At 34.4% G+C, this 17,585-nt stretch overlaps 1 protein-coding gene across 5 annotated transcripts in view; it reads right to left on the bottom strand.

Annotated features, from left to right (window-relative positions):
- LOC110993132 (mucin-4) overlaps positions 1 to 17,585 on the bottom strand; it is an 81,998-nt gene that overhangs the window by 2,920 nt on the left and 61,493 nt on the right. Inside the window, exons 2-13 of one of the 5 annotated variants that reach the window (XM_022259262.2) lie at positions 9,476 to 9,680; positions 8,909 to 9,119; positions 8,376 to 8,656; positions 5,507 to 8,143; positions 5,121 to 5,272; positions 4,629 to 4,780; positions 4,383 to 4,429; positions 4,096 to 4,299; positions 1,710 to 3,647; positions 981 to 1,076; positions 511 to 704; positions 170 to 395 (exon numbers count right to left, since the gene is read on the bottom strand). In XM_022259262.2, the coding sequence (XP_022114954.2) occupies positions 170 to 395; positions 511 to 704; positions 981 to 1,076; positions 1,710 to 3,647; positions 4,096 to 4,299; positions 4,383 to 4,429; positions 4,629 to 4,780; positions 5,121 to 5,272; positions 5,507 to 8,143; positions 8,376 to 8,656; positions 8,909 to 9,119; positions 9,476 to 9,680 (6,343 nt within the window). The remainder of the gene's footprint in view (positions 1 to 169; positions 396 to 510; positions 705 to 980; positions 1,077 to 1,709; positions 3,648 to 4,095; positions 4,300 to 4,382; positions 4,430 to 4,628; positions 4,781 to 5,120; positions 5,273 to 5,506; positions 8,144 to 8,375; positions 8,657 to 8,908; positions 9,120 to 9,475; positions 9,681 to 17,585) is intronic. The other 4 variants (XM_022259263.2, XM_022259261.2, XM_022259265.2 and 1 more) reach the window with 4 other exon arrangements.

Raw genomic sequence — 17,585 nt, forward strand, 5'->3', positions numbered from 1 at the left:
ATAGAAAGAGAATGGAAGAGAAAGAAATTTTGTATTAATAATAATCCCAATATACCTATATAATATATATCTAAGAATATGGAGATGGTTAATTAGAAGGAGCCCTAGGTTGGCAGCTCAAAGACTTCCAAAACAGATCCCAGTAAGCACCTCGTGAAAACAAACTTACGATATAGTGTGGGAGGCAAACTCATGGCCATCGGCATATAAATTCTGAACTTGACTGTAATCTGTCCATTCATGAGATACATAAAACGTGGCACTTATGGGACATCCATTTGGATTGACGCGGCCTCTTTCAAATAACTCTTCATAGTACATTTTATTTAAGTCGCTCACAGCATCGTCAAACGTAATAAGTACAATTTGAGGTACTTCGTCGACGGGTAAATTTCCTGAGATATTCAGCATACTTATTAAATAAACAATCAAATAAATAAATAAAATATAACCGTTACTTCAAACATTATGAACAATAATTTTGGTGCCAAAAAATTAAGAATAACGTACCAGGAATATCCTTTCCACCGCAGAAACAGTCTGGTAAAAGACAAACGTCTTTTCTGCATTTGGCTGCGGTTTTGTCTGGCTGTGGTTGTGGGTATACTGGTGCGGGCCGGCTTGGAGGTATGGTGTATATATCTGGGGCATCAGCGGTCTTAGACACAATAGCAGTTGAAGGTTTCAATGTCGGACGACTGCGGCTGTTACAAAAACATTCAAATTATCTGATATTCTTGATTACAAAAGTAAATATAGAATGAATGAAAGATAAAACCGAAAAGTTTTTTTTATTTACAATAATAACGTAAGCTTGGTGTATTTTGAGTTATACAATGTTTATTATACAATATCAATTAACAATTGCCTAAACTTGTCGGTTTTAAAACAATGAAAAAAGCAATCTTTGGTGTATGGTATTGATATAAAAATGAATATGATGTGAAGCATGATAATCTGATGTAATATTTGATTCTAACGTTGGTGGAGTTCCTCGGTTAGGAGTTTGTGGAGGAGAATCAGATCCACCCTGAGTAGAGTAGTGCGCGGAACCGCGTCCACGTGTGTTGCTTGGTCTGTAAATAATTATGATTATATAACCATACACATAATATAAACAATTTCCATTAGTATGCGTGAATAAGTTTAAAGCAACGTTCAAAATTGATATAATGATTGTTTCTGAAATAATTTATTATGACAATATGTATCATAATATACTATTATATTTTTTATTGGTATATAATAATAATATATAATATAAAAGTATAAAACAGAACATGCAAATTAAAATAACTTATAAATAATACGTAATGATTGTGTGCTTATTGATGAGTTGCGATGAGACTAAACGGTGCATTAGCTACATTGAGGAACTTTCTTACTTGTGACTCAAAAGTTGACAACGAAAAAGTCGTGTTTTATCGGTGCAAGTGACAAAGAGAAGGAAATGTTCGCGTCAGGAGTTAACAATGGTAGAATTCAACTCAACCGACTGGAAGTCCCCCAATGAAAGAAGAGAATGCTAAGCGATAGATTTGATTGAAAGGTGATATTAAAAGATTTTGGAAAGGTTCATTTTCATGCCAGTTATTTTGGCCTGCAGAAAATTATGCAACATTGACTTTAGAAAAAAGCCTCCACCATTGACGTGTGAGTATGAAAAGATCATCAGGCTGCTAAGATTATTAGCCGTTCAGCAAATATACCTCTGGTATTTGATTTCGTTGCATTTTGGATTCGCTTGCAGACGGTTGTCTGTTGAGCAATTTGGCGACGATTGATAACTCCTGCGCCCATCTCCAAGGGTTTTCGCCGCTAACTTTATGGCGGGATTGACTCGCGATACCCGAGTTGGGAAAGGTAAATTTTTAGTCGAAGTCAAGTCGTAATCAGTTTTTGTCGTTGTTGTCGATTTTGTCGTGCTTGTAGTTGAAGCAATGTCGCTAACTATTATTGGCTGAAGTTCAATTGACTTCGCGCTTGTATTATACTTAATGTCACTGTTAGACAAAGTCGTGGTTGATAATCGATCATAACCTTGGGTAGGGATTATATCGTCAACTAAAGGCTCCTTGCTAAGTAACTTTGTATATTTAGCAGATTTTAAATGGTCTGGTTTGTGTGTTACAAACTTCGTAAATTTAGACTCGTAAGAGTTAGGTTTTTGTATGTTAACAAAATCATTTACAGTTGAACTTTCCAAAATACTTGTATAGCTCTGTTTATTTTCACCTTGTCTAGAAGGAAGAACTGGTGGTGTATTATACGTTGATGTAATGATTGAATCGGTCACTTCAGATACCATTTCCGGAACATTTACAAAAGTTGGTAGAATTTCTGTTACACTGGGCTCAGTAATAATTTGAAGATATTTAATATTGTTCCGAACAGGTTTTTCTTCAACATACTTTATTTTCTTTTTTTGAAAGCCAATATTAACAACTTCTTCCTTCGGTAGAGGTGTTGAAAAGAGTGATGTTGTTTCTATAAATTGTGGCGTACTTGTAAAGCTATTGAAAAATGTTTTAATTATATTTCTCACTCTCCCATTAAATACTTCAGTTGTTTGATCCGGAACATCATCGTCTGCAACGCGATACGTGTAGTACGAGGGTTGTTGCGTTATTGGCTTATCTCTGCTAACGTAGCCATCTAAGAATTGTCTCGGAGGTAATGTGCTAGTGGTACTGGTAGTGGTACTTGTTGATGTATATTCTAAATCTTGTTCGGTCTCTTTATTACGTAAATTATTGAGCGTTTCATAGGGTGATATAACAGATTCATCCCACTGTCTATTATTTAAGTATCTATCGCCTAATTGTTCATCAGTAACCTTGGACGTACTTGATTGCATGGTTTCCAATTTCTCATGTTTATCTTCATTCTGTATAGCTGAATCTACAATATCGTCCAACTTAATATTGTCTGTTGAGGAAAAGGTTTTTTCGATATGGTTGGTATTTGTTGCTGGCCTTCTACGTACTGTTTTGAGGTAAAATTTTGTCGAATCTGTTGATGATGGAGTAGTATTAATTCTTATTTTTGTTTTTGGTGTAGGTGTTACTTTTATGTGGGGTCGCTTATGTTTTGTCAATTCCCTAACTTCTGCGATTTGAAGGTTATCATTATTTTCACTTATTGATGTAGTTATATTCAAATCACTCTCAATTTTATGATCATCTACATTTTTGTCAACATCATAGTAATATCTTTGGATATCTTGTTTTTTATTATTCACATTGTTATTTGAAGATTTGACAGGAGCAATAAATGGTTCATAAGGTTTAGTTCTTACAGTCAATGTGTAAGGATTATCAGTATCATTTGAATTTCGTCGAATAGAAAAGCCTGTAGTTAACGATATCATTTTTTTATTAACAGGCTTATAATTGTCTTGAACAATTTTTAAATTATGTTCACTGTTTGGTGTTACTCTAGCAACTGGTTTTATTGTCGGTAAATCAGTCGAGGGTAAGTTATCGTCCAACCTGTTAAGGTTGTCAGTCTTTTCAAAGGGTTTTGCATGGGACGAAAAGTTTATACGAGAGGATAAAGTTGCAGGAAGAGTTGAGGTGGATTCATTAAGATTTGTTCGCTTTTCGTTAGGATCGGAATCGCGAAATGAATTTTCATCAGTTGACGATCTGTTGAATAGGAAAACAAACCTTTCTAGCTCCAGTTCTATATTAAATTTTTCTACAAAAATTCGTATGCAAAAGCTTTTGTAGGGTATAAAATAATCAAATACTTGCTGCTGTTAAATAAGGCACTCTCATCATTTCTATCCAGCTACCGTGATTTATATTAAAAACACCATATAAGCTAGCGAAATAAAATTCCTACAAGTATTAATTATTTAACACAAAAATTACAATTTCTTCTGCATAGTACCTTAAACCAATTTCGTTAGTAATGATAAAGATTAGCTGTTAAATCACAAATATAGTTATAAAACTAATAGACATTGAGTTGGTAGTATATTAGTGACAGGTGATATATGTTTTGATGTATCGTCTAAATGTGGTTAGTTTCGATGGTATCATGATGCGTTGAATAAAGGCGATGATGTAAAACGGTGTACATTAAAAGTACCTTGGACTAAAACGAGTCACAGTTATTGTTTCTTTGAAGGGTGCAGTGGTTGGACGTTTTGTGGTAGAAGTCGTGGTAGTAGTGGTAGTAGTGGTAAAGGTAGTGCTTGTCGTTGGAGGAGTTGTGCTTAAGGATGTAGCTTCATAAATAGTTGTTCTCACGCTGCTTGGAACATGATCATAGCCCAATTCATTAACATCGCCCCTAATTCATAGTTTAATATTAGTAAAGACGAAGTTCATAACTGATTATTAAATTAATTCAATCTGCTATATATAAAATATTACCTTGTCTGTTGACGAATAGCTGTCTGATACTGATTCTGGTTAGGTATCTGTAAAAAGGGAACAAATTGCATAAATTCATGGAATGTATCTTGATATTAGACTGAGAAACAACCATTGCGTGAATTATAAAAACGTAAGTAACGTATGTTTTGAAGTTGCGGTTCATGTGAGATCCAACAGGTTCTTACTAACATTACTTAAAAGGTCTCAATTAAAAATTGCTTGCTTTATTGTTTTTGTCGTTACCTGTCCTTGAATGAGTGCGTCATCGTAGTCATCAGGCAATACGGGTCTGGGCGTGTAGGTCTCCACAGGTCGGCGAGCCGGTGGTGGCGTGCCACGGTACGTCTGCTGGACTGCCGGGCGGAGTGAGCCTACGTTATATTGCTGCACATAATCTGCCAACACCCACCAATCTCCCGTTATTGAGTTAAGTGCCCATACACCACATTTGGTCACAATTAAAGAAGGTTATCGAAGATTCTTTTAGTAGAGATTTATTGGTAAGGAAACCGTAAAATATAAAATTAGTAAGGAAGTATAAGTGATACTTTCCACTCGAGTTATCATTCAATTATTCAATGTTATATGATTATTATTTTATATATATTTACAAAACTGGAAATACTGCTTATTTTTATGTTATATTTAGTGATAGTTATTTAAAAATATGTACAAGATTATTTATGTAAATAGTTTTTTAAATATTTCATTTATATGATCAAATCTGAAATTCACCTGTGTCTTTGTACAATTCACCGTCTTCGTCATAAACAGCATAATAAGGATCATACTGGTCAGGACTGTATGCCTGAGAACCGTTGTATAGCATTTTGGGGCGAGGACTGGCCGAGTAAGATGATGGTGGAATGCTTTCAGTGGGTTCCAAACTGTAAAATCCAAATATTTATTTAACATAGTCCTTGAAACGTAATGAATACCGCGGAAGTATGTACAAAGCCGTTAGTCAAAATCATCACCTTGGTCAACTTAGTCAGTCAAAGTCACAGTTAATTGAGAAAGAAAATGTTAATATAGTGCCTTTTATAAGTCAGTTTCATAGTGAGGTTTGCGATCAATATAAGTTTAAATGTAAATAGTCTTTTTGAGTTGTATATTTTTACCTGTTTATTTTGTCATCGTGACTGGTCTTTGTGTAACGAGTCTCTTGTTTAGAGCTGTCAGATGGAGTAGTCAATTTCATTTGTGCAACGATGTTGTGGTGACGTATTCGACCCCGCGTCTGTTTATTTTCTTCACTTTGAGTCGCACTGTCTTTTACAGTTGTAGGTTTAGCTAATCTATGTCTTAACGTATAAGGCCTCAATGTAGTCTGGTTAAGATATTTTGGTGGTTTCAAGGTATAAGGATTATTACCATTAGGAACTCGCATGTGATATGTTCTGTTTCGTATATGATGAACCATGGACAATTCATTTAAATCCTGATGTGTTACATCTGGAGAAACATATCCCATCACAGGGACAGGTATTTTTCCGTTGATGTTTTTCAATGACTGTTTAAAAGGAACTTTCGTGACAACTGATACATCATTATGATTTTTGGTAACACTATCCGAGAGAGAGTTTGGGTTTGTTGGTCTACGAGGTGCAAGGGAATTTCCTTTTATGTTTTTCAAGTCACCTGTTTCTTCGCTGGAGTCATCATATTCATGGTAGTTCTGAGCCATGGGCGGGCGTTGCGGTTTTACTTCAGTACTTGGCATATATTTTGGCTTCACCATAGGTTCATAATAATACTGATCATCTTCATCATCATAATAGTAGTCGGTCATTTCTGGCGAAGGTTTAGGTATAGGTTTACGTTTAAGAGGGGGTTTGGTAGTCGTTGTTGACGTTGTTGTCATGTAGTGTCTAACAGATTCAGGAGACTTTATTGGTGCCTGGGAGGAAGGATGTATTGCTTGCTTAAACAACCCTTCTAAATTTGGTATGTCGGAAAAGTAATTGGGTCTAAGTGTAGACTTCATAATATCTGAGAAATCACTTGCAGTCTGTTTCCAATGGTTCTGAAGAGCAGCTAGTTGGTTATTCGCCAATGATGGCTTAATAGTTGATTGTTGAAAAGTTACAATGTAAGCATTATCAGGTTTCATAGTAGAGGTTACAAATGGTCTTTCACTCGACATTGAATTAGCCTGACGGTACGCATTTGTACTTGAAGTAACGCTGTTAAACCTCGTATTAGCGTTAAATGGCTTAGGCGTAACTTCGTGCAAATATTGTGAAAAAGAATTTGGTGATGTGAGACGTGTTTGATTGTTATTGATATTATTTCCAAATTGCGTATTAAAATTATATTGAAGTGGTAGCTGTCTATCATCTTTAAAGTTTGGAGGCTTAAACTTTGAAGCGACTAATCCTGTTTGTCCTTTAAAGACTTGTGGTGGATTATTATAAGAGTCCACATTACTATGCGCATGTTGTACATTATGCAGATTTGCTGAGTTGCTTATAACCCCGGGAATAGTAAATGGTTTGGGAGAACTGACGCCTGTGCTTCCAAAAGCCGTAGGATTAGTAACTTTCTTGTCATAAGAAGGAGTAGATGAATAAACTTTTGGAGTTTGTAGATTAAAAGCCATGTCTGGAACTGGTTTAGGCTTAGATGTTGTCACACCAATTGCTGAATAGTGGTTTTCTCTTAAGTTAGATAGAAACTCATCAAAATCAAAGTTAGGATTTGCAAACGGATTATCAATATGAGCATATTTATTTTTTGGGTGTGTATATTCATGAGGTAGCCGTGTTGAAAATGGTTTGAAATTACCACCGTTTTGAAATTCTTCTGATTCCTCATCATCACTTTCATCCGAGTCTTCGTCTTCATACTCTTCATCTACGTCTACAGGCTTGGCAACATTAGGTTTTTTGTTTAGATCATTTGTATTATGAAATTTACTTGGTTGTGTATCAGGAACTTGATAATTGGAATTATAATTATTTGGAGAAATAGTCGGATTACCATGTACGGGTTTTCCCGTAACAAGCGTTGTTGAGAGCTGCGATGAATCAGGAAATGAAACATATTTTGGTGTAACAGGTTGAAATGAATATTGCATGTTTTGATTATTATGAGTAACTTTATTCTGGTTGTTATTGTAAAAACCACCAGACAAAGAAGCAAAGGGATTGTCATTATTGTTGAGTGACGATATAGGGGGGCTTTTAGTTATTATTTGCGTATTAATGTTAGTTGGCTTTTGTTTAGCGATGTCTGGAATACTTGGTTTAAAGGGCCGTTGTGATTGGAAATTATCTGTCTGATACGTTAAATAGGGATTTTGAAAATAGCTTTGAGGTAACTGTTGTCGTGTTGCACTATTTAAGTTATCATTATTATACTGTGTTTGATATCTAGGACTTTGTATATTAGGATTATAATGCTGTAAATCAACTAATTTTATTTGCTTTGTATTAGGCCATATTTTAACTGGTGTTTTATAGCCATTTTTTAAATAGTATCTAACTTGTCGCTTGTCTCTTTCGGTTTCGTCGTGGTCATCGTCATAGTCATTTAAACTGGGTTCAGTTTCGGCTTCAAAATATTCCATTACTTGGTCATCATCAATTCTTTTCGTAATTTGAGTTTGGTTTTTGCTGTCAAAATTGAAATCTAATGGCGCAGTTGAACGTTTAGTTCTTTGATGAGTTTTGAAAGAAGCTCCATCGATTTCAATTTCATTAGTCGAAATGTCTATAAGTCTGTCAGGAATATCAGTTACGTTGTCTTTTTGTCCACTGCAATACAAATAAATAATTTATATTTTGTTAATATTTTATATTAGAAAAAACACACAACACCCTAATGTATTGTTCAGTGGTTGGTGGATGGACATTATTGATATTTATTGATAGAAATTAATTATCAAAAATTAAATACTATTTCCTTTGGAAATAAAAAATAGTTTTGCTCCCTCGAAACTCTTACTAATACCCGAAAGCTCTTCAATAAAAAACAAATAAAGTGTACCTGTAAGTTTGTGGCGCCTGCGTAGCTGTAGCGGTTCTTCTCTCATCAACCTGGCTACCAAAAGAGAATGATCCAATTTTGCTGTTCTGGTTCAACGAAGCGGGAATAATATTAGCATTTAGAGTCCTTCCAGATGATATGGGCTGTGACACATAGCCGTCTCTGTCCTTTTGAACCTGTCCTATTGTTGATGGTTGTCCTCTGTACACCCTCTGTTGCCTGTCGGTCTCAAGTTCTTCGACTGGTGGTAGATCATCCACCTCAGCATATAATTGTTGTTGCTGAAATATTTAATCGAATATTACGAAATGAATCCTTAATAAAAGGAATCATCCATTTTATTACCATATTTATTTAATTTCCTCTATAAAATAATGAGTTAGATTATTTAATAGATTATATAATAGATTGGTATATTGAGCTGTCTCGATGATATGGATTAATGACTATAAAATACTTGATTCTACTTCATCTTTCCTAAGTCCTCACGTTTCTCAATTGTCCATACTCCATTATAATTATTATTAACTAACCTTTTCGTATTCTTCTCGGCGACTGTATTGCGTCTGTCCTCGTGAAGTGACAACTGGTTTTGGCTGGAGACGAGGGGCTGGTGGTGGGTTCCTGCGGGGTGGGGGTGGTGGTGGTTCCCTCTCATTTAGCCTCTCCAAGTCATCAGCGACAACAGCGCCGGTTGCATCGCAGCCGACATTACGTGGCCAGTCACATGTTTGGAGCTCATGGCTGGAATTATTTATAGAAATTGTTATTTTACATTATATTCTAAAAACGTAGAGTTGATTCGTTCGTACGTTGTTCGTCTATGAAAAGAGATGCCGACTAACCTCGGAGTCCCTAAACAGCAACTGCAAAAAGGTCCCGTGTAGATTCTAGTGTCTGAGTGAAACTGAGTGAATTTTATTCGTTAAATTTATAGGTTATTATAGGTTAAATTTTGGTTGTTGGTTACTTATAGGTTAAATTTTAATTTAATTTTAATCTTTGTTCATGACCGAACTACATGGAAATAACATTAATTAGAATACGTATAGACAAAGAGAAATGATAGATGACAGGCTAGCTGCCAGCTAAGACCTTACCTGTACATAAGACCGCCAGTACACGATTCAAGTAGTGCGCCGCCAAACACGCAGACATAGTAGAGCGTGCAGTCAGTGGGATGAGGGTAGTAGCCAAACTCTTCGGGGCAGTCGAAGTTAGCCTCTCGTTTTATATCCGCCGCGACCGGAACGCTCCTGATTGGCCCGGAGCGCTGCCGGGAACGGTCGTTTGCCCCGAGACATTCTGGAATATAAATTATTTATATTAAAAGAAAATAAGCATTTATAACTATACTAACATTTTAACTATGTATTTATTACGAAGTAATAGTTAAACAACCTGCTTTGAGAATAATAAAACTAACTAATTCCATCAGAGTGTACTTAATTGGCTGATGAAACAGAGGCAGAAAGCTGTATGGCTGATTGAACACTCAGCCATACAGCTTTCTGCCTTAGTGCTGTATGTTTGAGGATCATTTCATTCATAAAAAAATAAAAAAATGTATTATAAGTTTTTCAACTATAAACTTGCTCAGCTGTCTTTTTCAACTAATTACCGTACAAACTTATTCTTTTGAAATTCGGTTACTAATGCAAGAAGCATACATTATATTTTAGTTGCACACTTGATAATCCATCAGTGTTGTAAGTATACAATTAAAAATTATCTTCTAATCTTGATTAATCTCAACTATTTCTCTTTCCGGCCTTGGCGGTAATTTGTTTGGTAACTCTATTTAAATAGGGTTACAACATACAATTTACTAAAACAGTTAGGTAGTACAATTTTAAAAAGGCCTTTTTGTGAAAAAGTACGGGGATTTAAATATAATAATGAGATTCAGATTCTCTAAATGAAAAAAAAGTGACAAACCAACTATATTCATATTAATTCATTTAAATGATTGGTTTTTTTTTCTTAGAACAGGCATTGGATGTTAAGTGATACATGGACGCCCATGGACAAATTGTCGGCCTTTTAAGAAGAGCGTATGAAACGCCGTCTTTTTGTTTTTCTTACAGGTCAAATTAATAATCTCCGGCTTCTATTATCTGATTGAAGACGTATTAAAAATGAATCAGTATAATTCCACTGTTTCAACCAGTCACAGCGTAAACACAAAGCGACAGAAAGAGATGGAAGTATATTTTAGTGTTCTCCATTTTTGGTACACTTATTCGTGCATGGAAAGTAATTAAGGTTTATCTTAGCGGCTAAGGGATTAGCATCCGTTATCTGGTTTGGGCAATTGTCACGTTGTCGCAATCACGACAGCGCAGGCGCGACTGTGGGATGTGGGACAATCACCATCTCTCGCGCACTGCATAATTCGCACGGGAAATTACGTAGTCTCCTTTTATTTTCATTATCACCTTGTACTATCTTTGGGATATCCTTGAGAAAATTAATTTAATTGTTTTTTATGATTCAAAGATATAACACATTTTAAACAATAATACAATGCTTTGTTTTATTGTTAAAAAATTAAAGTTAAATTTTAAAAAAAACATTACATTTTGTCAATTTATGCTTTTATGAACATTTTTTTTAAGACAGACGCGTACTTAAAACTAGTAAAATAATAAATACCATAGATGGCAATATCATATTTTGACAGATCTTGACCATACTTCTAAGTACACTGTGTACCTACAGATTACCACGTTTAGTGTAGACGGAAGTTTGACGAATGACCAATGATAATCTATTTTTTTTTAATCCAAGATAATTAAACACATTCAAAATGTCAATATTAAAGACGGAGTCGGCATCACAGTATGACCTACAGCTGTATTTAATTGTTTTGTAAATAATTATAATGTACTTTTGGGGCGGAATAGCTGTCACCATCACTAGTGATAGTTTGAGAAAAAGGAAGGGTACCAATATCTGAACCAGTGTGAAAATCAAGCTGTGGATTTTGTGATCAACTCTTCACGAAAATAAATAAACAAAACATGTAGGAAGTCGCCTTCACTTTTCGGGTCAATCCTCTTCGACATTTTAAAATGTCATGTCGACAACAAAAACTCGACCGCACTATGAATGAACTTGATACAGCACTTAATTATAATAATCTACATATTTTTTCACATTTATAATTTCTCACTTTCTATGTTGTCATTTGAATAATTATAAAATGACGTACAAGTCTTATTAGGGACTTGGAAAATAACTTTTGTTTTTATAACCAACGAATCTTTTGTTAGGTTAGATTCTTAAAGTGATGCTAATAATGTATTAGATTAGTGTTTCGAAACTGGTACAAGCACCTGCATTTATCGCATTTTTATTAATTCTACACTCATAAATGTTAAAAAATGAAAAAAAAAGCTAGTTAGCAAGTTTCGGGAGTTACGAACCTGAATCGGTTGTTTTGCCAGTTGTTTATTTTATATTTTTTTTTATTAAAATGGTGGACAACTTAATTATAACTAACGATTGTAAACAGTCTCTTTAATTCCTAAATATACTTAACAGGTATCAGGAATCAATGCTTCAAATTATTGACTGAACTCAAATTTAAAAAAATTAAAATGATTTCTACGTCATCTGTCAATTATGTCAATTTGGTGGTGCATAGACAAACAAGGCTTGGGCAGGAAATTACTGGGCATTACTAGTTATAGTTTACAATTTGTTTGGTTGGAAGCCTCTTAAAAAGATTTAAATACAAACTTATTCAACCCATTTTCGCCCACAGTAATACGACAATCACAGAACATCGACCCCTATAAAATTATTCAAAAAAAGCATCGTGGGCAGAAATACAGCTCCCAGTTGCAATACAATTTACATATACCATCCCGCAATCAACATAAATAAGAGTTTCTTATTCATAGATAAGGTTAATGAAATTACATCTTAAGTAAGGAAATTTAAAGGCAGAAAAATAAAAAAAACTAATCCTTTTTTTCTTATTAAATGGTTTACCATGACAATTATTGAGATTGCAGATATTTTGAAAGAATACATCGTGATATGTATGATATACGCTAAACACAACAAAATATAAATATTTATATAAAAAATAATAATATATAAAAATACATTATACTCTGTTTTAAAGTCAGTTAAATTTCGCCGGTAATTTATATCCATAAAATATTTCGTACTCACTTAAAGAAAGGCGTTATTCAGTAGTGACATTTTAACATGCCATTTAGTCAAATGTAAACAGAAAACAATAGATAGACGTAATAGCCTAAGGTGTAAAGTAAGCGATGACAGCCACTAAACTCTTTTTTTTTGACGTTCATAAGTGTACATTGTGTTACCTATATGAATAAATGATTTTTTGTTTTAAACTAAATAATTGTTTATTTAAACTTGATTTATATACAGCCGTTATTAAAAATGAACACGAATTTCGTTTGCCAAAGACAACAGAGTAATAAGGTTTTATAATGTACTAGAACTTTCAAAATAATATTTCTGTCTAAGCTAAAGCTCGGCCTAAGCTACCAAGGTGCTGTTTGCAAAGCAATTTCTTCCGTTTTTAAATCGAAATGCTATCGAGAAATATGTCCTAAAGTCCTATCGAAACAGATAAAGAAATATTTTAGAAGGGTTTTCCATATGGGTATTACTTTAGGATAAGGACTTCCATAAGGATTTCGACTTTATCTCTTTTTGTAGACGGTTGCTTATACCTGAAGGTCGTGGTCAGCAAGGTAAAATCTGAAGCGGGCCCTATCTGTGAAACAAACTTAAAACTTGAAATAAATTATTATTATATTATTATCTAGTTGGTGGCTTTTCGCCCAGTCAATTGCTTTTTGTGTTATCAACAACGATCAGTTTCCCCAACACCGCCTCTGCGCATTGCATGGCGAGTCCGAATTTTGGAATGTCAAACAAATATCATTGCAAAATAACTTAGTGTTCAATATTTGTCAAACATTTCCTAAGCTTTATTATAACAATCAAAACGTGCAGACTGGGCGTGTCTAGAAGTGACCTTTTGAACAATTTACAAATGCTTGCAGTTATACAAAACCTTATTACTCAGGCCTTGGATTTCTCGCTCTCGATAAATTAACAATGTGAGCCGTTCACATGCGATGTAGAAATTAATTAAGGTCTAAAATCGTTTAGAGCTACTTGTGTATAACGTAATTAAATATACACAAAGATTATACGCCGAGATTAAACTAGTAACATTGAATTTTATAATACGTTTTTGATTGATTTTGTTTTCAAAACATTATAAAGCATTATTGCGTATAGCGCAAAAAATTATTTAAATATAGAACATAATTAAATGGAAGAAAGTCAATTTTCTTTTCTTTTTTCAAACTTCTTATTTTTATACAGTGGTAGTCTTAGCTATCACCAACCTTTGAAACTATCATGGTGCCTTACTTTGTCTTCTTAAATAATTTACGGAATATGTATGGGTAAAAAAATTACGTCCTTTGAATGATTAAGAAACCATACTATTGAGCAGTGTTTGCCTAGTGGCTTCAGCGTGCGACCCTCATACCTGACATCGTAGGTTCGATCCCCGGCTACACCAATGGAGTTTCATTCTATGTGCGCATTTAACATTTGCTCGAACGGTGCAGGAAAACATCGTGACAAAACCCACATGTCTTAGACCCAAAAAGTCGACAGCGTGTGTCAGGCACTAGAGGCTGATCATCTATTAGACTTAAAAATGATCATGAAACAGATTCAGAATTCTGAGGCCAAGACCTAAAGAGGTTGTAGCGCCACTGATTTATTTATTATTTACTATCGAACCCTGCTACTTTACCTAACAAACAAGCACCTAACAAATTTTACTGCTTTACATAATTTTCATATAGTTTAACTTTACATTAAAAGCTGTGCCTTGATGGAGTTGAACTTTACCATAAAGATTACTTAAAGCAACATTAGGGCCAGTGATATTTACGATGTTGCGAGGCCACTGATGCAAATGCTTAAATATCTGGAATAAACTAAATATGTAAGCACATCTATGTAAATTATGCTAGGTGCAAGCCATGAAAACAATTAATATTATTTTATAAAGACCTTTGCAATATTTTTACCAACTATGATTAGAAATCTATACTTCTACTGGTAGACTCGGCCAAGCGTTGCTAAGGCTAAGATTTTTGTTATATTTTATAGTTGTAAACTATTCAAGAGAAACGGTAGGAGAACTTATGTGAAAGGTTAGCTTATGTGTTACGTTGGTACTTTTAACACAGCGCCATCTGTTTGAATTGTATCAAATAATAAACAAATATTTGCAATAAAATAATATTGCGGGTATAAATTAAGATGTAAGCTATCCTATCTTTTAAGTTAGATCAAACTGCACACGGTGTGCAAACACTGACCAAGTCATAAAAATATTTTTTCTCACCTGTGTTTAATATCTTTTACGATTACTAAAAGTGTTAAAATGTAGTAAAAAAGTTAATTAGGCATTTTCTTGTTTTTCTCCTTCAATTCTTAAACATATTTAAATATCGAAGTTACACAAAACACCCGCCTTACGTCAATTGCCGACAAGACATGCTAGGCTTGAATTAATTCCTATTACGTATTAAAATATTCAATCGATTACCAAGTAATTTGTTTTAACAATCACTTTACTCAATATCCTTCTACTTAATACAGGATTTTTTAAATTATATATTATTAAAGATTAATTTTAGTTGTATCTAATTATACATATTTACTGTTGCTTGTAATAAATATAACTCATTGTCTATGAATGTGTTCACACTCTTTTGTTCCCTGGATTAAACACGTTCCGGAACTTTCTTGATATTCTTTTTTTTTTTATAGAACAGGGGGCAAACGGGCAGGAGGCTCACCTGACGTTAAGTGATACCGCCGCCCATGGACATTCTCTATCCCAGAGGGCTCGAAGTGCGTTGCCGGCCTTTTAAGAATTGGTACGCTCTTCGCTGGTAGAAAAAGCGTTATAATATTTCAATAAATTATGCATTAATAAAAAAAAATATATCGTAATTTATTGCTATATTAATTTAAATAATTAAACAACTATTGATACCTATTCAAGGACGTAAACTATATTACAATTAATGGGTAATAAATATTGAATGTCATTTCAATAGTAAAACATGTACAGATTAATTGATTTAACTTCAAATAACGTAAAATATATTCAAATTAGCAAATTACCTTGATTATATATCTACATTAAGATGTAATAATTACATAAAACAGGTAGATTTTTATATATTTCCCGTGATATGTCTTGGTCAATTAATGTTATGTGCGCATTATATAGATCACTTGAAGGCCTTGGCATTTAGATAAATTATGTCTCTGTACTGTAAAGTAATCATGTGTCCAGTGATTGACTGGTTATTATTAACCGACTTTGAAAAACTGTAGCAAGATTGTTATTTGCCGCCGTATATTTGTGTTAAGTATATATTGTACTTTGTGTTGAGTATATTAATCGTGACATGACAGCAGTATCATTGTGTGTGCATATTTATTACATTATCTAGTAAATACCGAGTGAGTCTCAACAAAAAGTGCATCCGTTACTTTATAAAGGTACTGTAAACCATATATATTGAAGATTCTTCTGACACATCCGGAACTGCTGAATTAACAAGAAAAACCTTTGCGATACATCACATAAATAATTTTTTAAATACCCTCATATTGTTTTGTCCACAATAAATACATACATCCAAACACGTCAGTCAACGCCATTGGTTAATTTTATTATTGGCGTTTGACATCTGACACCGGCATTATTGCCATCTTAGTGGACCTGTCGGCTGGATACAAGGATTTTGGACCTAATTATTATAACATACTCTTTCGATTATTCCTACATAGGGTTTTGAGCAGAAAAAATAATAATGGATTGCCGTAAGTGTTTAAAAATTGCGCCTGATGCAGAGAGTATCAAATGTACCTCCTGCCTAGCATGGTTACATTTCTATTGTGCGGAACTGTCGGAATCAGACTTTAAAAAGATTTTACCTATGAACAGAATAAAATGGAAGTGTTCTGCATGTAAGTCTAAGAAGAAAACAACGCTCTCGACGACCAACTCACCTTCCCTTAGCTCGGCTTCGCCCTTGAACGTGGACACGGAGGTGTTAACTAAATATATGGACTCAAAGTTTGCGAACTTAAGTCAACAGTGGCGCGATGATCTCAACTCGGCAATCTTAGAGGTTTCGCGAACATTTCGGAATGATATAATTGCCTTAGAAAATCGCATAAACACATGCGAAGAAAGAGTTGCTCAAGTGGAATCAGCGGCAGCGACAAACTCCTCTTCCCTGCCGTCCAACCTCATAGAAGAAAATGCGTCACTACGTCACGAGCTTGAAACCTTGAGTAACAGGCTCGACAACTTCGATCAAGCCTCTAGAAACTGCAATGTCGAGATTCAAAATGTGCCCGAAATTAAAGGTGAAAACCTTATGCAACTCTCTTTTACACTAAGCAACATTTTAAACGTCGAATTAAAAGACTCAGACATAAAAACTGTTCACCGCGTTAAGCCAGGAGTACCTACGGGTCGCCCGAGAAATATTATACTGCAGTTGACAACTCGCAGAAAACGTGATGATTTTATCGCTGCTGCACGTGTGCGTGGCTCTCTAACAGTTGATAAATTGCTGGTTGGATCTGTGGCTGCCTCTGGCAACAATCGATTCTACGTCAATGAACAGCTTACCTTGAAAAACAAAATACTCTTCAGTAAGGTCAGGCAACTTGCAAGGGAAAGAGGGTATAAGTATGTTTGGATAAAAAACTGTTGTATTTTTGTTAGAAAAACTGATGAAGCTAAAGCCATCCAAGTGCGATCCAGTGATGATCTAGCCAAATTAATATGACTATATTCCCCTATTTACATTTTGTATATTTTTTGTATTGTGTTCGAGTGTTCTATATGTTTAGTTGGTATCTTGCTCTTTTTTTGTTCTTTTAGTGCGGTGCGGAGTGCGAAACTGGATTTTTTTATAATCTTCATTTTCTTCCTTCATATTTTTGAGTATGGGTAATGGCTCTTAATGCCTTATCAATTTACTATCAGAACTGTGGAGGCATAAAGAGTAAAATAAATAAACTCAAAAATAGTATTCTTCTTAGCAACTTTGATATTATTGTTTTGGTAGAGACTTGGTTAGTGGATTCTGTCTTTGA

This window comes from Pieris rapae, chromosome 20, assembly GCF_905147795.1.
Source record: "Pieris rapae chromosome 20, ilPieRapa1.1, whole genome shotgun sequence".
In the NCBI taxonomy this organism is placed as follows: Eukaryota; Metazoa; Arthropoda; class Insecta; order Lepidoptera; family Pieridae; genus Pieris; species Pieris rapae.